The sequence below is a fragment of the Drosophila ananassae genome, chromosome XL (assembly GCF_017639315.1).
Source record: "Drosophila ananassae strain 14024-0371.13 chromosome XL, ASM1763931v2, whole genome shotgun sequence".
Lineage (NCBI taxonomy): Eukaryota > Metazoa > Arthropoda > Insecta > Diptera > Drosophilidae > Drosophila > Drosophila ananassae.
The window spans coordinates 7,801,104-7,822,694 of record NC_057931.1 but is presented as its reverse complement, the minus strand read 5'-3'; the positions used below and the strand labels follow the sequence as shown (position 1 = coordinate 7,822,694).

Below are 21,591 nucleotides of genomic sequence, written 5' to 3'. Positions count from 1 at the left end.
TAAACCTATATTTCTACCAATAATTTTTTATCTTTTTCAGAACTCGTATTTTTTAATTTCTTGGCAATATTTTAATGAAAACCTTCCACTGTGCTGGGCGAATTGAGATCGGCGATCGGTGGAGTCTTCGGCTTGGGGCTCGGCACTCTGTCGGCTGCTCCGGCGAGTCTCTGGGTTGGAGCCCGGCTTGAAAGCATGCTTTCAGTTTATGCTTTTCAGTTGAGCTTCAGCCGCAACGGCTTCAGGTTCGAGATCCCGGCCCCATCGCCCCATCGCGCGCTGTTCTATATTTCATTTTTGTTTGCCGCTCTTTTGGGGCCGAACATTCGCAGTTCCGTTACGTGAGTGCAGCGTATCTGCCGTCTGCATTGCACAAAAACATATCCAAAAGATACCAAGATACATTTCTCGGATTGCTTTTGACTTTGCGCTTTGCGCAACCTTTCGCAGCGGCGAGCGTGAAAAGTGAGATACAAGATACAAATAAATATTTAAAAAACAGTGCGTATTTGTTGTGATTTGTTTGTTTTTGTTATTATTTTTTGTTCAATGTGCCTGGCTCTTTTTTTTTACATTTTATAGGAGCGGTTTTAAGTAAAAAATGTAATTTAAATATTTATATTTATGTTTAAGAACTTTGTGTTGGCCAAGACTGGAAAAGAAAGAGTTTTTCTAACAGATATTTTAAAAACTAAAAATGCTAGTTAAAAATTTGTAATATATATTATGTTTTTTGTTTTGATTTTTAGCTTTTTTTCCAAAAGTTTCTTTAGTTTCTCGTGATTTTTTAAGGATAGCTTACATAAACATCTTTTATTTTTGTGTTTTTAGTCAAAGATACATTATCGAACTGCCCATAAAAAATATATTTAAATTTTTTCCTGTGAAGTTGTTGTTGTTTGGGAGCTGTGGAGCTGGGGCTCTGGTGAAGCGCAACTTTCACGCGCTTCAAGTGAAACCGTGAGCCGGGTCCGAAATAAGCGAACTGAAGAAGAAGCCGCCGCACAGCAGCCACAAAAAACTACATACATAAAAAATATATACACTTTTATACTATTGTCTATATATTTTTTTTGCATTATTTTTATTTTGTTTTGGCTACCGTTTTTTTGCCATTTTTTTGTTGTTTTGTTTTATGTGTCAGTCGCGTAGTTTTGCGAAACTATTTCAAAAATGCATATTTCTTGCGGCTCAAATGTGTCCAAGTGACTTGAATTATGTGCATTAATTTATGTGCATTTCGCTGGCAATTACAGAAGCAGTTAATCATTACTTTTTGCTGCCCCCTGCTGCACTTCTTGCATATATACACCATATATGTAGTATAGTTGTATTATGCACACCTTTCGATTAAACTTGTTCGCAGAGCCATCGACACCTGAAAAACTAAAAAATCATGCTGACATTGACACGAATTGTCGCCGCCAGCAACAGCAACAGCAACAACAAAAAAAACAAGCAACTCACCAACAAACAAAACAAAAAAAAAAGTCAAATCATACAGTTTAAAGTTGAAACCCAACAACAACACCACCATCACACTCCACAATTAAAGTGCATAAAATTCCAGCCAATGTCAAAAAGACGCCAACACAATGAAATATTTTGAGTTAGTAGCTCTTAAGTAGGTGTTTTTTTTTTTTTTCAAGTGCATAATATTTATTGATATGTTATTTAAATTTTCAATTTAATAGTAAATATATGTCGGAGTAGAGACTTGCATCTTGAAGGAAAAAACAAAACTACAAGTCATTTGATTGTTGCCTTGGCTGCTGCTGCTGCTGCAGGCTGCTGCTCTCGGGGTCGGGGAACAAGGTCGTCCACCACCAATGTGGAGCCACGCCACATTATACCACATTATCAAATGCAAATGGGCATTATGTCTGCTAAATGCTGGAAAATTTTCTCGAATTATTTACCAGCAATTTGTTTGATTTGTTTGACTCTTTGGCCATAATGATTATTTCAAATTCGTTTACCCTTGTGTTTGCTTAATTTTTCAAACTATTTTTTTACTATTTTTCACTTTAGTTTACATCATATTTTGAGAAACATAATAATAGTACACGTAATTGCCAAGAAAAAGAGTCCATAAAACGAGTTCAAGCCAATTAAATTTCTTTTTGTTCTTGTGGCCTGTAATTAAAGAGAGGAATTACTTTTAATCGGTTCTTTTAATAGCGGCCTCTCCACCATTATTGTCACTGCAATGGAAAGCCATAATGGCAGAGTTCTAGAACTTCTATGACTTCATTTTTTTGTCAATAATTCTCTAAACAATGAGTTGTGTCAGCATTTTGAAGAACTAACTATGTCTTTATTATTTTTTTATCACTTTTTTTTGCTGTCATCTGGTTAGTGTCATTGGGTAACTGGGCCAGAAGGTTTCATAAGCCGAGAAATGATAGAGTGGCTGCTGATTAGGTCAGCCAGCCGGCTCCAGCCATGAGCTGTGAACCATAACTGGCAACTTGATGCTGTCAGAAAAGTGGGATCTATGGAGCTATGGAGCTATGGAGTAAATGACATTCCCCGCCCCATTCTCTCTACCCCAAAAACTCAAAAAACTGTGTCAACTATCTATGTAAAGCCCAACATTGCATGCGATTGTTGCACTTTACCGTTTCCAAACTGATTTATGGCTCATTGTTTGCTGTGTGTGTGTGTTCTGCATTGGAAATGAGTTCTTTTTTAGGTTTTTTATTTCTGTTCACTATATACTTGCCACTAATTGCCTGTTGCAAGTAAGAAGCGAAATATCGGATAGATAAAAAAACACAACCGACGAGAGCGGAAATTTTATGCGCTGCTGGTTTCCATGATATTTCTTCGCCTCGAATTGGATCGGCTTCCTCCCTTTTTTTTTCGTTACTTTTAACTTTTTAGCGGAGTTGGTCGTAACAAACAGGAAACAACTACCAGCGATGCGAAAATTGGCCAAGGAAATTTTGTAAACATATTTTTTGGGGTTTTTTTCGCGTACTTGGAGAGACAGCGATTGGACGTTTTGTGGCAAGTTCGTTGCCTAAGTCTTTCGTTTTGGCAAGTGACGTTGAGACGAAAATCAACAGGCGAGTCAGGCTTTTGATTCGTGAGCTGTGTTTGGGGCTAAAAGAAAAGCTTTTTGTTTTAAATATAAAAAAAAACGTAATTTTTTAATTTAAGAAACTAGTTCTGAAGCAATTTTTAATCAAAATTTGACTATAATAGTCTCGTATGTTGTTTAATATTTTTATAGCCCCCCAGTTTAACTTTTAATGTGAAATCAGTCTGGGGAAACCTATAAATCACCTGGGATTTCTTCATCACCTGTTCGATTTCTGGCCGGAATTCTCCATGCAGGCCTAGCCGTAGAGCGGAGAGCATGGAGTAATAATAATAAAAAGTTCGTCTACTGCTGAGCTTTGTTTTTATTTCTGCCATGTCGCTGGCTTGACAAATCAATCAAATCGCTTCATGCGAATTTCGATTGCACAAAAATATAAAAAAAATACTCAACAGCGAAGACAATGCATTGGTATTATACGGAGTATTGTATGGCTTGGGGTCTAAGGGGGATTTGGCAATGTTGAGTGACCATTTCCATTCCCATTGTCCGCCATTCGCTTGGCTCACGTCCAGAGCTTAATGAGACGACCGAATGGGACAGTTGGACAGGCAGACTGGCGGACACGCGGACAGACGTGCGGACAGTTCGGGCAGAAGGTAGAAAATACCTGAGACTTTTGCTGCCATTTTCTATGGCATGGTTCGGTTTTCTCGATCGATTTGCAGACTTTCCCAGCCAGTTCTCAGATCTTCTCACTTTCATACACTGTTGTTTAAAGGGGGAAGTTAAAGAGACTAAAATAAATAATAAAGAGAAGGGGTTTCTTTAGCAGAATGATTAATAAAAAAAGGAACAGGTTCTTAGAAATCATTATAACTTTATCCATCTCTTTTTTTGCCTTTCTTGTAGGTTTTTTTTCGTGAAATTTGAATATTCTCACAGTTTTTCTTACAGTGCTCTGCCATTCGTTCTGTGTAATGAGCTGAATTAGCCGCCAAACGCGAAAATGAGCAGCGAAAAGCGTCAGAGCCGCCAAATTGGGTTAATCTATTTGAAAGTGGAAGCGCTGGCCGTCAGTGGCAGCCACCACCGACCACAGCCACCACTGGAACCACCAAAGCCACCGAAACCACCAACCACTTTTAACTTCACCTTCATCTTTGGCTTCAGAAAGTCTCCCCGGGCTGGAGTCTCCCCCCAGAAGCATTACCTATTGCGTTACTTTCCATTTTGATGCTGAGACGTCTGTGATGTTTGTCGCTGCTTTCTCAGATTTTTTACCTTTGTTTTTTTCTCCATTTCTTTTTCTCCATTCCGTTTCTTTGCTTCACTCACCTGTCAGGCCGCTCTTCGTTTCTATTCTTTAACGGTACTCGCATTTTAATTTTACTTTTCATCGGATGTTCACACGAACTCTGGCGCGAACAAAGGGTCTTGGATCTCCAGATAATGACCGCGGAATTGGATCGGAGTTAATGAAGATGATTAGTGTCGACGGGGCAAGGGGTTAGAAATCAGATAGATGAGCTCTAAAAATGAGGCTCTTCATTGACAGCTTGAAATTAATTGTCGACGGGTATTTTCGCTGAAAAATAAAATGATTTATCAGAAGCTTGTTAGGAAAAATATTCTTTTTTTATAAAATATAAGCTTTATTATAATTTTTACAATCAAATACTAAAATTTAGCTTATAGTTCTTAAAAAATTAGACTTTTCACAAATATATGATATAGTAGACTCATCTTTATGAGAGTATTTCTAAAGTGGACCCTTTTCTTAAAAGGTTTCAAGCTTCAACTATTTATTTTTAAGATTCAAATATTATATATATTACAAGAAAATCCTTAAAACAGATGGCACGCTATAAAGACTTACAAATTAACAAATTATTATTTTAAAAGAAGTTTATTTTATCCCTTAAACTTAAGAAGACTTCATAAAAAAAAAAACTTAAAAAATTGAACCTAGAAATATTATCAGAAGCCTCAGTAGAATCTTAAGAGCTCAGAAGTATCAGAATTATTTAAATACTTTTTTTTAAGAGCTCCTATAATTATAAATTGAATAAATTGAATGTATAAACTACAACCACAAAATGTATTTTTAAAAAACCAAAATATGTTAATAATAATATGATAAAAAGAAGGCTTTTATAACACAATTAAGTGGCTTAGTCACCATACTTCCAAGAGAAGGCTTCAATAAAAAAACTTTAATTTATGAAAGGCAGCCAATTAAGTGTTTTAAATAAAATTCATTAGTTTCTCAGAAGTCTGTTTATGAAATCCAAAGTGTTGTTGTATATTAATTAATGACTCAAGTTTCAAAACACTAAAAATGATAACCTCATCCATAAAAACCAGGCAAGAACCTCTAAAGACTAATTGGTTAATTGGCAGCAAGTTGTTGGCCAACTGGTGGCAGTTAACACTGTACAGTGCAACTGCAGTACAAATTGTGTTAATTATGATTACCGAAAACGATGACAAAACACTTTCGTGGACAAATAGATACAAATGTGTCTTGGCATCTCTTGCACAATCGGATGCTAATTGATAGATCACGAAAACTGAAAACCAACGAAAGTGAAATGATGTTACCAGTGGTAGTGGTCTCTCATAAAACCATAAAAATCTCATCGATAGAGAAACAGTTTAGGGTTTTGGTTACGGTCTCTCAGGTTACTCAGGTTTCGGTGTTAAAGGTTTTCACTTTCGTTTGTCACATCGCCTCCACTGAGTCACGCCCTCTCAGACTACATTCGGCTCTTTGTTCGTATTTAGCTGCTGATTTTAAGTAAATTAGCCAAAAGTCAACAAACGGCAATTTGTCCGTTCGGTCGGTTTGTTTATTCGGCTATTGTTTGGCTTGGTTTCTGTCCGCCTATTGACCCAAATGTGAGGCGGCCAAAAGTGGTCAGGCTGGATTCGGTTTGTTATTTTTTTGTTGTTTTTTTTGCCGCCAGAATGCTTCAAGTCCGAGTCCAAGTCCGAGTCGGAGTCAAGTGTAAGGTCAATGGCCAGAAACAAACAGACCAAGAGACAATGTTCAAGATGGGAGGCGACAGGCTGCAAGAGACAAGAGACAAGGCACACCGGAGAGACACCAACAGAGACAACGGCCAGACGCACATGCGCAACATCCTGTTCGGGCGGCACTGCAACCGGCCTATTATACAACGGCACTAGTGGCAGCACTGAGAGAAAAATATAGGTGGAAACAAGGGGATTGAGAAATAAATAAAAAGAAAAATATATTTATTTAAAGATGTTGAAGAGAAGCCTTTAAGAAATTGTAGTTTTTCAAGAAGTGTTTCTCGACTATAAGCTCTGTTTGTAATTATTCATGTAAGAATTATTAATTTTCTTATAAAAAAATCATTTGAAATAGTTTATTTATACATTGTTTATTTATAAATTTAATATATTATGCACCCTAATACTATTACTCTTTATAAAAATTACTATAACTTGCTTAAGCTTAACTTTTTAAGCACTTTCCCAACAAATTGTTTTATTAACTTTACTAACCGCCTTTTGTTCGCTCAGTGCCCACCGTTTAAGCCGCTTAAACTCACCAGTTTTGATTTTTTTTTGATTGCAGACGACTGATCGCCAGCCATCAATCAGGCCATCAATCAGTCAATGCCGCTTGTCGCAAATTGGAGCTGAAGTCGCACTCGCACTCGGAGTTGGAGTCGGAGTCTGGGCGTCTGTGGCTCTCTGCTACTAGAGCTGGAGCTGGAGCTGGAGGTTGAGTTTCACCCTTCTCGGAGATCGGAGAAAGCCAAATGTATATAAACGATATAAATGCCTTACCTGATGCTTCGCCTTGCACATAATTCAATCAAGTAATCAGCCATCGAGGATCGAAGCTTTGGAGATCCCACTGCCTTTTTTTTTTGGAGACAGTTTTGGAGTGTCTGCCACTATTTTTTGTTTTTATTTTTTTACTTTAAAAGTCAGTCAGTGAGTCAGTCATAGTTATAGTCACGATTCCGTAGCCAAAGCCACCATCTCGTCGTGGTCTTGGTTTTGGTTTTGGCTCTGCTGGCTTTTGGCTTTAACTTTGCTGGAGTATTGTCGCCCGGCAGGTTCACAAATAAGTGAAAGTGAATTTGTTTATTGTGTATATTTTTGCTATTACCAAAGCAAAAAATAAAAAAAAATAAAAAAGCAACAAAACAATAATAAAAGAGACGCATAACACCGACTGGCTGCCATCGAGCAATGTTCACAGCGGCGACAAAAATTCATTGAGAGAAAAAAACTAAACTAAGAGGAAAAATAATAGACAGATCGGGGCAATTTGATCAATGAAGAGCGTTCGTAGAACAGCGGAAACATGTCGAGTGCCAGCCAAGTGATTTATCTTGTGTTTCTGCTGCTGATACTCCATCCGGCCCCTGGAAATGGAAATGGAATTGAGAAAAGTGAGTATACGCCCCGTGGGCTCCATTAACTAATTGCCAGACATTAACTAATTTACTCAGCGCTCAACAAAGGCGTTTCAAAGAGGGGGGCACTGCATTCGCACACTACGTAAAAAGCACTTTCGTGTGGGTGGTTATTAGAGGGGTGGGGGCGAGGGAGAGGGGCTCTAGGGGGTGGTGTCTGGCAATTGAGAAGACGATCAGCGAACCACTTCACGGCACAGATTGCACAATGGCCCGGGCTTTCATGTGTATTTTCTGTGATTTTTACACGGGAAAAAATAGAGGGTAATGTGGGTCATTTAGTGGAATTTATTTGGCTTAAATATAAATTATTTTTATTATTTTTTTTGGTTTTAGATAGAAAGAATATAAAGAGATATGTAGCTTGAAGGAACTATGTGAGTTCTTGCTTTCCTTTTTAATATTTAATATTGTTTTGGGATTTAAAATATCTTTTTCAGGAAAGTTACTATTTAATGGTGCTTATATAGTTAAAATACAGGTACATCTTAACTATCTTAAACTATTACATTCCACCAGAAACTATAACTATAGTTAGTAACTACTCCATTCAAGTTAATTTTCCCTTAAAGCCTTTTGAATCTAAACATTTGGAGGATCAAGAAAAGTAAAGCAGTTTGGTTTTATTTACTTTTTTATAGTTATATCTTTAAATATCTCTATATATATATTTTAGTTAAATCATTTTATATTATTTATTCCTTCAAGTGCCTTTTTTCCTCCCCCACAAAGTCGAAACCCATCAAGCCCCAACTACACTTGCTACTGAGATTAATTCACCCTTGGGGCTGAGTGGAGGAATCCAAGAGATACAAATACCATTTAGCATTTGATTTAATTTAAAATAAAACACTGTTTCCTTGGCAACCTTTAGACTTTGTAGATCCTACCTAGTAGGCCCTGGTAGTACAGTTTTAGGAGCACTTTCAGTTTATATTTGGAAGTTTAGACACTCCCTTCGGTGTAGCCGGAATGGCCTTAGGTGTTTGAGTCCTAGGCCCCGGGCCCGGGTACGTGCCTCCCGTCGGGGGGATCGAATCCGGGTCCGAGTGTGTGAATTGTGACGTGATGTCCCTAATTGTTGTGGATAAAAGCGAGTGTGAACGTGTGCGTCGAATGTTGTGTTTGTGTTGTGGTGTACTCTTGCCTGTGTTCCTCTATCTCCATGTGTTTTCCATCCAGTGGCCTCTCCTCTCAGACGGCCATGACCGGATCCGTGATTCCTTGGTTCGGGGGTGTGGAGACCGGGTTTCGGGGTCTTGGGGCTTTCAAGGCGCATTTCGGTATTTTGAATCATCTAACTATTTTTTTCCTCCTTTTCTTTTTGCCATTTTTTTTTCTTCTAATTATAATTTATAATTTAATTTTTATTCAAATTCTATGGCTTACTATTTCCCCATTCCCCCAAACCTGGGCGGCGTGTGCGTAAAGATATTTAAGTTATTTTAAAAACGCAATCACGCTCCACCGATTTATTATAAAAAAAACTGAGAAAAAAAACTGAAAAAAACACTCCTATGTGTTATGTCATCCGCATGGCGTGCATTTCGAATGGTTTGAGGAAAACGTAAGACGGAAAATTAAAATAATTCACGCGTTGTCATTAAAGAAATTACAAACAGTTGACGATTTGTCACTAAATGAGGAGAGGTTTTTTTTTTTTTAATATTTTTTATTAGGTAAAAGAAAGGTTTTAAAAGTGAAGTAATGTAAGGGATTGTGAGTCTTAATATTTGTGTTTTTTTGGGCCTATATCTTTTCTTCCCATTGCCTGCCTCAGTTTATCTCTAGATTCTATAGAACTCATATATATTCCTTAAGTTTTTTTTGCCTTTTTAATTTCAATAATTATAGAACCGCAGTACCCGCCGAATTCCATATCAGTGAGCCCGAAATCAATTGAAATCTAATAAGAACGTGATCTTCATTTAAATTATCCAATTTCTTTCTTAATTTCTTTTTCGACGACTCAGTAGAATCTCTAAAATATTTTTATGATTTTCTATTTATTTATAGCCAATGCCCCCCAGGAAGTCTCTGCTGTGACCTCATCTCCGCCCTCCTATGCCAACTTCACGGAACTATCCCAGGCGGTCGAGGACTCCATCAAGGAGTTCGAGGAACGGCAGAAGGAACGCCAGCGGCAAGGACACACGAGGACCCGCCGAGCTGTGAAGAGAGTGTGCTACGGGGAACTCGGCTGCTTCGAGGACTCGGGTCCTTTCGCCTACCTGGAGATGCTGCCATCCGCCCCGGAGGAGATCAACACCAAGTTCTACTTCTACTCCACCCGCCAGCGCTCCGATCGTCCTCTGATGGAGCTGTCCTTCCTGAACATGACGAGTGCCTTTCGCGGGAAACGGGATGCGGAAGTTAGCACCAGTTCGCCCGAAGGCAGTGGTCGGTCCTCGGGATCTGGCTCGACTGCCAGCTCTTCTGGGACCACCACAGAAAGACCTTCCAGCCAAAAGAAACCCTCAACACCCTCGATTGATGATCTGGAGGGCTTCGACGAGCTCTCTGTGAGGGTCATAGTCCATGGCTTTGGCTCGGCCTGTCCGCACGTCTGGATTTATGAAATGAAAACGGCTTTAATGGCGGTGGTGAGTTATATTTTTTAATATTTCAAGACTAGTTCATAGAACTTATAATTCACTTAGAAGAGGGGTTGGTGGAGAGGTTAAGGTGTTAGACCGGAAACCCTATTAGTAGAAAGTTCTAAACTGCCTGGAGGCCAAGATAAAGTTTTATTTAATTTATTTTTATTTTATCCCGCACCAGATACCCTTTCCTTTTTTATTTTTTATAAAGAAAACACTGTATATATTGTTTAAATAATATTTATTATTTTTTTCCCTTCCAGGAGGACTGCATCGTGATCTGTGTGGACTGGGAGAACGGAGCCACCTTCCCCAACTATGTGAGGGCGGCGGCCAATACGCGTCTGGTGGGAAAGCAGCTGGCCATGCTCCTCCGAAATCTGCAGCAGCACAAGGGCCTGGATCTGATGAGGACCCACATCATTGGCTTCAGTTTGGGGGCTCACGTCTCGGGATTTGCCGGCGCCGAGTTGCCTGGGCTCTCCAGGATCACGGGCCTGGATCCGGCAGGACCCCTGTTCGAGGCCCAACACCCCAAGGTGCGGTTGGACAGCAGCGATGCGGAGTTCGTGGATGTCATCCATTCGAATGGCGAGAATCTGATCCTGGGAGGACTCGGCTCCTGGCAGCCCATGGGCCATGTGGACTACTATCCGAATGGAGGACGTGTCCAGACCGGATGCTCCAATCTTTTCGTGGGAGCTGTCACTGATTTTATTTGGTGTAAGTTGTCTTAAATAAATTATCTTATTTTTAACTTAATTTTTATTTAAAATAATAACCAACTATTCTCCCCACAGCTGCCCAGGCGGCGGAGGACGAGGAGGGACGATCCTTGTGCAACCATCGACGTGCCTATAAGTTCTTCATCGACTCGGTGGCTCCGCGGTGCCTGTTTCCGGCCTTTCCCTGTGCCAGCTACGATGACTTCCTCAAGGGACGCTGCTTTCCCTGCGCCCAGGACGACGAGGATCTGGCCGAGGGAGTGCCACGTTGCGGCAACATGGGCTACTACGCCGATCGCTCCACCGGCCGGGGCCAACTGTACCTGCTGACCCGCGAGGAGGAGCCCTTCTGCGCCCACCAGTTCCAGCTGCAGATCTTCAATTCCTTCAACGACCTGCCCCTCCGCACCATCGGCCGCTTGGAGGCCATTCTCGAGGGCGACGGTGGCCTCAACGAGACCTTCGAGATATCCGAGTAAGTGTTCCTTCCCGGGCATTATCATTCGATTTATTTACATTCTTCTTGGATGTTTATTTTTGCAGAAAGGACGACGCAGAGTTCTTTGCCGGCGACATCGTGTCCAAGATCATCGTGCCCCACCCAGCCCTGGGCTTCCCCACCACCCTGAGCCTGCACTACAAGTCCTACAGCGGGTGGCTGAGCAAGGGCCTGCCCCACTGGGACATCGACAAGGTGGTGCTCACGGACAGCTTCGGCCGGAGTCACTCGCTCTGTCGTCCCTCCACCAAGCTGAGCAGCGGCAGTCCTGTCCGCCTGCGCCTCCAGGCTGGCAACTGCGAGCTGGACAATCAGGAGGATTACGGCGCGTACACCACGCAGCCTCCGGGACAGAATGGCGGGGGAATGGCAGTAGGAGCAGGCGGTGGAGGATCGGGAGGAGCGGGAGGAGGAGGTCCCACCATATCGCCCACGGATGTCCCCGATTCCAGTGTCCAGGAATCGGCGGTGGATGGCGTGGAGACGGTGAAGCAGCGCAAGGACATCTTCAACCTGGGCACCAGCTTCAAGTTGGCCCAGAACCAGACCTATCCCCTGGGCCAGGACGATGAGCTGCCGTGGCAGCCGATCCTCGTCGGCAATTCCCTGGACAATGAAACCGCCGAGCCAGCCGAGTCCAGTCGCAGCTTGTCCGATTCCCCGGGCGAGATCTTCGAGCCGGTCCTCAAGGATCGCCGCTTGGCGGTGAACAAGGGCAGGAATCTCCAGGACTACTCGGGCGATGCCAGAGGCAATTCCGGATCCGCTTCCATATCCACTCAACCGGAAATCGTGGAGCCCGTCCTGAAGGCCACTACGCCGCGCGTCAAACAAGGCAAGGACCTGGACCTGGGACCGGATCAGCCATCGCCGGTGACAGCCACGCCGCCCAAGATGATGGCCCAAATGGGCACGGGCCGTTCCCCGGATCCGGATGAGCCGCAGACCGTGCAGCTGCTGCCCTTCCGCCTGGGGGAGTTACTTCAAAAGGCCGAGCGCTACGCCCGGGAAACCCTATTGCCCTTGATTTCCGTCCAGGCACCGAGATTCTTTGGCTTCAATGTGACGCCCCACGACCGGGAGGCAGTGCGTCCTGGTGAGTCCCGCAAGCCGCGCTACATTCCACGTTACGAGGAGTCTGCCTTTCTGAATGCCAGCAGCTCTGCGAGGAGGCGATCCAAGCCCAAGGCCTCCCGGAGATCCTCGGTCGTCCAGCAGCAGAGGAATCTGTTCCGCTTGATGAGGGCCAGGTCGCAGAAACAGGACACGGAAGCTCCGATCCCCGACAGGAGCAGTGAGGAGAAGAGCAAGGAGCAAGACAGGCAGCAGAATGACTTCAATTATTATACAAATGTGCTGCAGACGGAGTCGAGATCGATGCGGCCAGAGAATCCGGAATACAGGCCTGTTTTCATAGACCTTCCCACCTATAGGCCACCAACTTCCGCTTCCGCTGCCTCTGCGGCTGTCGGCGCTTCCGTTTCCACACCCTTGACAGCAGCTTCCGTTTCCGCTTCCGCTTCCGCTTCCGCTACCGTTTCGAAAGCACGAAGACGCGGCAGATCCTCTCCACTAATTCCCTGATATCCAAACTCCACAATTCATAGCTCTCCCGCCAAAGGGGGTGAACACTTTGTGATATGCACACCAGATCGTGGCTATGGCCCCCAAAAATATGAAACAATCAACTACAACCACCAAGAATCATCCCATTAATCAAAAAACAAATCAAATCCACTCCTCACCTGCTTGGAAGAGCACTGTAAATATCCGAAACGAAAACAAAGATATAGAAATGGAATTTCGAAATGCTGACAATCGCATAGATTTTAATTTTAAGATTAAGCTTATGATGTGAGACAAAATAATAAATAATTAGGCTTAGCATAGTCGGGGGTCTCGACTTAAAAATACCAGAATTGGAAGAAAGTTTTCATTGCAAGTTGGAGGAGAAAGTGTCTGTAATCAGAACATCAATATTTCCATGATATTTGGACCAAATCATGATGGTACCCCTTGGAAAACCGTCCTCGTCAATTTGCATCAGAGGATCCTTAAAATTCTCAAAATTCAATTCTGGTTTAGTTCCCTGCATTTAGTTCCCTGCTTCATAAACGGTACGCTGTTTTTCAATCGGATGCGAAAAAGTGAAGATATTCGCCAAAAACTGCGAGAATCCCACTTTTCCTTGGATTTGAGCCAAAAATGGGGCCAAAATTGAATTTTGCATATGCCGCTCAACAGCCATGCGGCCTATGCTGTACGGCATATGCTGCACGGCCTATGCTGCACGGCCTATGCTGCACGGCCTATGCTGCACGGTATATGCTGTGCGGTAAATGCTGTGTGGTATATACTGTGCGGTAAATGCTGTACGGTGAATGCTGTGCGGTATATGCTGTGCGGTAAATGCTGTGCGGTAAATGCTGTGCGGTAAATGCTGTGCGGTAACAGCTATACGATCTATGCTATACGATCTATGCTATACCATCTATGCTGTGTGGTATATACTGTGCGGTAAATGCTGTGCGGTAAATGCTGTACGGTATATGCTGTGCGGTAAATGCTGTGCGGTAAATGCTGTGCGGTAAATGCTGTACGATCTATGCTATACGATCTATGCTATAGCATCTATGCTGTGTGGTATATATTGTGCGGTAAATGCTGTGCGGTAAATGCTGTGCGGTATATGCTGTGCGGTAAATGCTGTGCGGTAAATACTGTACGATCTATGCTATACGATCTATGCTATACGATCTATGCTATACGATCTATGCTGTGTGGTATATACTGTGCGGTAAATGCTGTACGGTAAATGCTGTGCGGTAAATGCTGTGCGGTAAATGCTGTACGATCTATGCTGTACGATCTATGCTGTACGATCTATGCTATACCATCTATGCTGTGTGGTATATACTGTGCGGTAAATGCTGTACGGTATATGCTGTGCGGTAAATGCTGTGCGGTAAATGCTGTACGATCTATGCTATACGATCTATGCTATACGATCTATGCTGTGTGGTATATATTGTGCGGTAAATGCTGTACGGTAAATGCTGTTCGGTAAATGCTGTGCGGTAAATGCTGTGCGGTAAATGCTGTACGATCTATGCTGTACGATCTATGCTATAGCATCTATGCTGTGTGGTATATATTGTGCGGTATATGCTGTACGGTAAATGCTGTGCGGTATATGCTGTGCGGTATATGCTGTGCGGTAAATGCTGTACGATCTATGCTATACGATCTATGCTATACGATCTATGCTATAGCATCTATGCTGTGTGGTATATACTGTGCGGTAAATGCTGTGCGGTAAATGCTGTGCGGTATATGCTGTGCGGTATATGCTGTGCGGTAAATGCTGTGCGGTAAATGCTGTACGATCTATGCTATACGATCTATGCTATACGATCTATGCTATAGCATCTATGCTGTGTGGTATATATTGTGCGGTAAATGCTGTACGGTAAATGCTGTACGATCTATGCTATAGCATCTATGCTGTGTGGTATATATTGTGCGGTATATGCTGTACGGTAAATGCTGTGCGGTAAATGCTGTGCGGTAAATGCTGTACGATCTATGCTATACGATCTATGCTATACGATCTATGCTATACGATCTATGCTATACCATCTATGCTATGTGGTATACGCTGTGCGGTATATGCTGTACGGTAAATGCTGTGCGGTAAATGCTGTGCGGTAAATGCTGTGCGGTAAATGCTGTACGATCTATGCTATACGATCTATGCTATACGATCTATGCTATACGATCTATGCTATACCATCTATGCTATACCATCTATGCTGTGTGGTATATACTGTGCGGTAAATGCTGTACGGTATATGCTGTGCGGTAAATGCTGTGCGGTAAATGCTGTGCGGTAAATGCTGTGCGGTAAATGCTGTGCGGTAAATGCTATACGATCTATGCTATAGCATCTATGCTGTGTGGTATATATTGTGCGGTAAATGCTGTACGGTAAATGCTGTTCGGTAAATGCTGTGCGGTAAATGCTTTGCGGTAAATGCTGTGCGGTAAATGCTGTACGATCTATGCTATACCATCTATGCTATACCATCTATGCTATGTGGTATACGCTGTGCGGTATATGCTGTAGGGTAAATGCTGTGCGGTAAATGCTGTGCGGTAAATGCTGTGCGGTAAATGCTGTGCGGTAAATGCTGTACGATCTATGGGGATTAGTTCCCTGATTCATAAATGGTATGCCGTTTTTGAATCGGATACGAAATAGTGAAGATATTCGCCAAAAACTGCGAGAAAAGCGCTAATCGCACTTTTCCAAGGGGTACCCCTTGGATTTGAGCCAAAAAAGGGCCAAAATTGAATTTTGAGAAATTTAAGAATCCTGATCCCCAACCGGCAAGACGAATGAGTAGTGGACTGTAGAGTAATATGTTCTTGTCAGTTTCGCTGTCTAATTGGTACTAAGAAAATTTACATTTGTGGAACTTAACGATAGGTGTGTGTGTGCATACATGTTGTGGATTGTAAAGCTAGTGGGTATAGAAAATATAAAGATGACAATATGGGATAACTTATAAACTATGTATCGATAGTCCATTCCTAAACATCCCGGGCCACCCTGAAACACGGTTTCTGAACTGAGTAGTTTCGCAATTTTCGTTATTGGCCGGGTTTTGAGCCGGATGATCCGGACTGCTCGAACCTTATTGTCCTTTCCTTGGAAAGTGTCGATCACCTTCGCTAGATGTCATAATGCTGGTGGTGTGTTGGACTCCTTGACGAGCGCAACGCTGCCGATCGAAATGTTAGGGGTTGTCGTGGTCCACTTAGGACGCTGCTGATGCTTCGCCTCTGCTGACAACTGCGAATGTTGGATTCGTCCACCTACTCTTAGCAGGTTGTCCTTGTCGATGATTGGTGAGATCTTGACCAATTGAGATTGGTTCCCTAGAGCCTTGTTTGCGCGTAGTAACTGGATCTCCTGTTGAAAACCAGCTTGAGCGTGTTGCAGCCACCGAATCCTTGCTGCCTTGATCTCATCGAATGTTAGAGAATTCGATATTTGGTTCGAAGATGGGTGCTTCATGCGATGAATGAAGCGCAAAACGTAAGCAAGTGTGTGTATAAGCTTCAGCCAAGATGAGTTGCGATTGAGAAGCTTATCCCATGGGTTGTCCGTCGTGACATTCGTCTGCGCAGCTAGGCAGGTAGTTTTGACTTCGTCTTGTATGCGTTTGTCTGAAAGAGAAGTACAGTTATGAGTATTGTTCAACCTTTCCAAGAATTGTTCCTTGTCCCTCAGCCATGAAGGACCCTTCCACCATAATTGGAAGTCAATGAGCTCGGATACTCCCAAGCCACGGGATGCGCAATCCGCTGGGTTCGATTTTGAGTCTACATGCCGCCATGCATGCTTCGGGATGGTTTCGAGGATTTCTGAAGTGCGGTTCCCAACAAACGTCTTGAGTTGGGCTGGTAAATACGATAACCATGACAGGACTATCGTCGAATCACTCCATGCGTAGATCGTTACGTCGTTGTTCATTAGTCCAGCTTTTATGGATTGCAGAAGTTGACTCAATAGAAGTGCGCCACATAGTTCCAGGCGCGGCAAAGACTGCTGCTTCAAAGGTGCCACTCTGGTTTTTGCAGCAAGTATGGCGACCGAAATGGTTCCATCGTCGTTAACCACTCGGCTGTATACCACCGCTGAGTACGCCTTGGTGGATGCATCTGAAAATCCGTGCAATTCGATTCTCTGTTTGTCGCTTTTAACTAAGCGCGGTATCTGGAGCTTGTGAAGGTTGTCCAGATCAGCTCGCCATTTGAGCCAGTTGTTTGCTAGTTTGCTCGGTAGTTCGTCGTCCCAATTCAAATTCAACAGCCAGAGTTTTTGAAATAGTATTTTGAATTGAACTACGATTGGTGCTAATAGACCGAGAGGGTCGAATATACGTGAGACATCCGACAACACTTGCCTCTTGGTGCAGCGAGGGTCTTTCGATAGGTTTACATTGTACGCCAATGTGTCCTCTCCAGGGTGCCAATGCAGCCCTAGCACTTTGACTGGTGATTGTGAGGAATCCGTGTTATCCTCCGATTTGATGCGTTTGGTATTCGATACCCATTTCCCGAGCTCTAGGTTAGCACAGGACATCAGTTGGACCAGTTCGTCCCTGTTGCGTAGCAGCTCATCCTCACTATTTGCTCCAGTGAGAACGTCGTCGACATAGAAGTCCTCCAACACGATTTTTGCTGCGTTCGGAAACTCGTGCTTATGGTCAGCAGCTAGTTGCTCTAGCACTCTGACTGCTAGAAATGGTGCGCATGATGTTCCATACGTCACCGTGCATAGTTGGAAGTGCTTGATAGGATCTGAGGGATCCTCTCTCCATACGATTCTTTGATAGTCTCTATGTTTTTCGCTCACCCATATTTGACGGAACATCTTGACTATGTCCGCTGAAAAGACGTATTTGTACATACGGAATCGCAAGCACACAGCAAATAGGTCTCGCTGAATACTCGGTCCGATCGAGAGCGTGTCGTTTAATGCCATGCCTTTGGCGTCTTGATATGAGCCGTCGAAAACCACTCTAAGTTTCCGACCCAATACGGGATGATGTGGCAAGTAGAAATTCCTACCCTTGGGAATTTCGCTCGGTGAGATTTCTCGCATATGTCCTAGCTCCTGGTATTCCCTCATGAACTTTACGTAGTCGTTACGTAATTGTTGATTCTGTGCTAAACGTCGTTCAACTGATTTGAACCTCTGCAACGCTCCTTGAAGTGTATCTGCGAATTGTGTTTCGGATACTTTAAACGGAAGTTCCACGATGTACTTGCCTTGTTTGTCTCGAGTGTGTGTTGCAAGAAAGTGTTTCTCCACCTCCTCGTCTTCAGGTTGAACTTCTGCCTTGCGTTGTATGCTCTCCATCTCCCAGAACCTTCTGAGATAAGCATCGATGTCTATTGTCGTTGTGAGTGCCGTAGCGCTGCATGCGCGTGATGAAAGCAGTGATGTAATTACCCATCCGAAAATTGATGATATAGCAATGAGCTTTCCTTTGTCGTCGTAGATTTTTCTTCCAGTTATAACACTCCAAACGTGTTCGCTGCCCAAAAGAATGTCAATTGGGGCATTCGTGCTAAATTGCGAATCTGCCAATTGCAGATCGTTGAAAACTCGAAGTACAGACGCGTCAATGGTCTGCCTTTCCAATGATGATGTAATCTTTCCAAGCACGTGAGCCTGGACTACCAGCTGATCTTGCGAAATACGGGATTGGATGCTTATAGTGCTGCATCCCCTTGTAGTGTCTGCTTTGGTTGATGAAATTCCCGTAACCAGTATGCGTGATGGCGTACGAGCCAAACCAAGTGTTTGTATACAGCGTTCAGATATGTACGACAGTTCTGAACCCGTGTCCAATAGGAGTCGGCATGCAACCAAATCTCCCTTGGCGTTGCGAACGTTGACCATGGCCGTCGGCAAGGTGCTCCTGTTCCATCCAGTTGATTGTTGTGAATTTGCAGTGCCTTGTGCACATACCATTGCTGCAGAACCTTCTGCTTGTGCGATGTGACTCGTAGTCACCGTTGAGATGTGTGCGCTAGGATCCTCCTGATCCTCACCAGTTTGAGAGATTGTTCCAATAGCCTGTTGCGTGCGTTGCAGGTGCAACGGTGAGTGATGCTGACCTTTACATTGTCTGCACTTGAACGTAGATTTGCATTTTCTGACCCCATGACCAGGATTCAGACAATTGTAACATAGAGCGTTTTCCTTGGCAAACGAAAACCTCTGTCCTGCTGACATATCCAAGAATTGTTGGCATCCATACAGACGATGCTCTGTAGAATGACATTTGCTGCACTTGTTTCCTTCAAGTACAACCAGCGAATGTGTGACCTTCCTTCCCTTGTCACCGATTGAGGCTGTAGTCTTGCCTCCGATTGTTTCACGCTTGCTGAGCTCTAGTTCCTCGCAACGTGCATCCAAAAATTTGAAGAATTCCTCCAGTGTGGGTGAGTCTGTCTCCACACTGCGCTCGATCCACCTGCGTCGAGTATCTGCATCCAGCTTCTCCAGCGTCAAGTAGATGATCCAACAGTCTCGTCCTGTTTCCTCTATGGCATCCAAACCACGCACTATTTCATTGGCGCCGTCTGACACCTTCCGTAGTGTTGCTGTATCCGACCTTGTTGTTGTTGGCAGCTTCATAAACTGCTCCAATAGTGAATTCACGATATGCCGTGGACGATTATATCTTTCATTAAGTCGCTCCCACGCAGTGTTGTAAGCTGAATCCGTAATAGCCAAATGTCGTACCAGATTTGCAGCTTCGTCGATCAGAAGAGATTTCAAATGATGAAATTTGTGCGTATTTGTCAAATTCGCCTTGTTGTGAATTGTGCTCTCATATATGTCTTTGAAAGCTGGCCACTCTGAATAATTGCCAGCGAACCGTTTAATTTGAATTTTAGGCAATTCGCTTTGAGCTGATGCCCCTACCATTTGAGCACTACCTGAATTCGCCGCGTAGGCGTCTCCTCCTTCAGGTCTCGACATGTTTGCAGTGGCTCGATTTGCCGCCAACTGCTCGAAGAGTTGTTGTTGTTGTTGTAGCAAACTTATTATTGCGTCGTTGTTTTGCAGCACGCCGCTGCCGTTTTCACTGTTCCCAATTGATGGACTAGGTCTTGTACCTACCATCGCCGAAAGTAATGCATGCGCCCTTAGATATTTTTCCTCGTAGAATATGTTGTCATGCTCCGGATCCACATAGCCATCTACTTCGTCGAGCATAGCTATTTCATCACCAAATCTATTGAAGTCTTTCCATGTTGTGTTGAGATGCTCCAGCCGCGAAGACACCTCTGCCCGTGTGGCGTTCGAATGTTGCGCGTCCTCAGCCCAAGCCAAGCTCCGTGTGATATTGGCCTTGAGTCTGGCGCGCCCTTTTGTCAATGCTTTTAATTGCTCCATGCCGAGAAACAATTACAAATGAGAACCAATGCACAGAAAACTACAAAACAAATCCGGATGCGAAGGACCAAACAATGATCCCCAACCGGCAAGACGAATGAGTAGTGGACTGTAGAGTTATATGTTCTTGTCAGTTTCGCTGTCTAATTGGTACTAAGAAAATTTACATTTGTGGAACTTAACGATAGGTGTGTGTGTGCATACATGTTGTGGATTGTAAAGCTAGTGGGTATAGAAAATATAAAGATGACAATATGGGATAACTTATAAACTATGTATCGATAGTCCATTCCTAAACAAATCCTTCGATGCAGATCTAAGGGGAATAGTTCCCTGATTCACAAATGGTATGCCGTTTTTGGATCGGATACGAAATAGTGAAGATATTCGCCAAAAACTGCGAGAAAAGCGTCGCTGGCGCCACCTGTTGTTTAGTTTTTGATCCAAGCAGTTGAATTTCCCTGGGCTGAATTAAATGCAGTTGGTATGGCTGATTTTCAATATTTTTCAGCTGTTTCCGCAATAAATGAATACAGTTTGTTATTTTTTAATTTTCCTTTTAGCATAATTTATTTTATATACTTTCCATTTAATTTGTTTTATGTTCATAAAGTAACGTGTGTCTGCCTCTGTCTGTGTATGTGTCAGTGTGTGAGAGTGTGTGTGTGTGTCTTTGAGCGGGTTGTATGTGCGGGTTTTTGTTTTGTCTTGATTTTATTTTATATTTTATTTTTGTTTTTTGTTTTTTTGTTGTTTTGTTGGTTTGGTAGCTGGCTGACTCTTGACTACATATAGTTTCTATATTTCATTTGAGTTTGTTCGTTTTTGTAAGCTGCTTTGATTTGAAATCCAATCTGGTTTTGGTTTAAATTTACAATGATTGTAAAAATTGATTTTTAGTTTCCCATTTTAGTTTTCTCATATTTCTTACTTGCTTTTCATATTAAATTTATCGAAAGTGAAACGGTAAATTTTGTGCTTGCTCGCCTTGTTTGTTTCTGGTTTGGTTGTTTGTTTCTTTGTTGTTTTGTTGTTTGTTTGTTGCTTATTGTAGTTTTGGTGTTTTTTTCTTGTTCTTGTGTGTTTAATTGTTCTGCCTCCTAGCTCTGTGTTTCTCTCGTATTTAATATATAATAATCTTGGTTTTTTTTTCGGTTTAACTATATATAAAACATTTCATTTTAGAATCTTAACAACATATATATGTATATATATATATATATTTATTATATATATTATATACATATATATTCTTTATAATTGCTGCGGCGTTTGTCT

At 42.8% G+C, this 21,591-nt stretch overlaps 2 protein-coding genes across 3 annotated transcripts; one reads left to right on the top strand and one right to left on the bottom strand.

Annotated features, from left to right (window-relative positions):
• The first annotated feature begins 191 nt into the window (after positions 1-191).
• LOC6502123 lies at positions 192-13,249 on the top strand. Of its 2 annotated transcripts, none has more exons than XM_032453511.2 (6): positions 192-465; positions 6,654-7,482; positions 9,523-10,109; positions 10,370-10,829; positions 10,907-11,306; positions 11,375-13,249. In XM_032453511.2, the coding sequence occupies exons 2-6, from the start codon at positions 7,395-7,397 to the stop codon at positions 12,912-12,914; spliced, it is 3,075 nt and encodes a 1,024-aa protein (XP_032309402.1). In that variant the 5' UTR covers positions 192-465; positions 6,654-7,394; the 3' UTR covers positions 12,915-13,249. The 2 variants fall into 2 exon arrangements, with proteins under 2 accessions (XP_032309402.1, XP_001966166.1); XM_001966130.4 differs by having other exon boundaries at positions 192-501.
• A 2,822-nt stretch (positions 13,250-16,071) lies between these two features.
• On the bottom strand, positions 16,072-20,313 carry LOC123257521. The gene is made up of 3 exons (XM_044716966.1): positions 20,038-20,313; positions 17,280-19,551; positions 16,072-17,165 (listed from the first exon to the last, which is right to left on the bottom strand). Exons 1-3 carry the CDS (start codon positions 20,311-20,313, stop codon positions 16,072-16,074), a joined length of 3,642 nt encoding a protein of 1,213 aa, XP_044572901.1.
• Between the last annotated feature and the right edge of the window lie 1,278 nt (positions 20,314-21,591).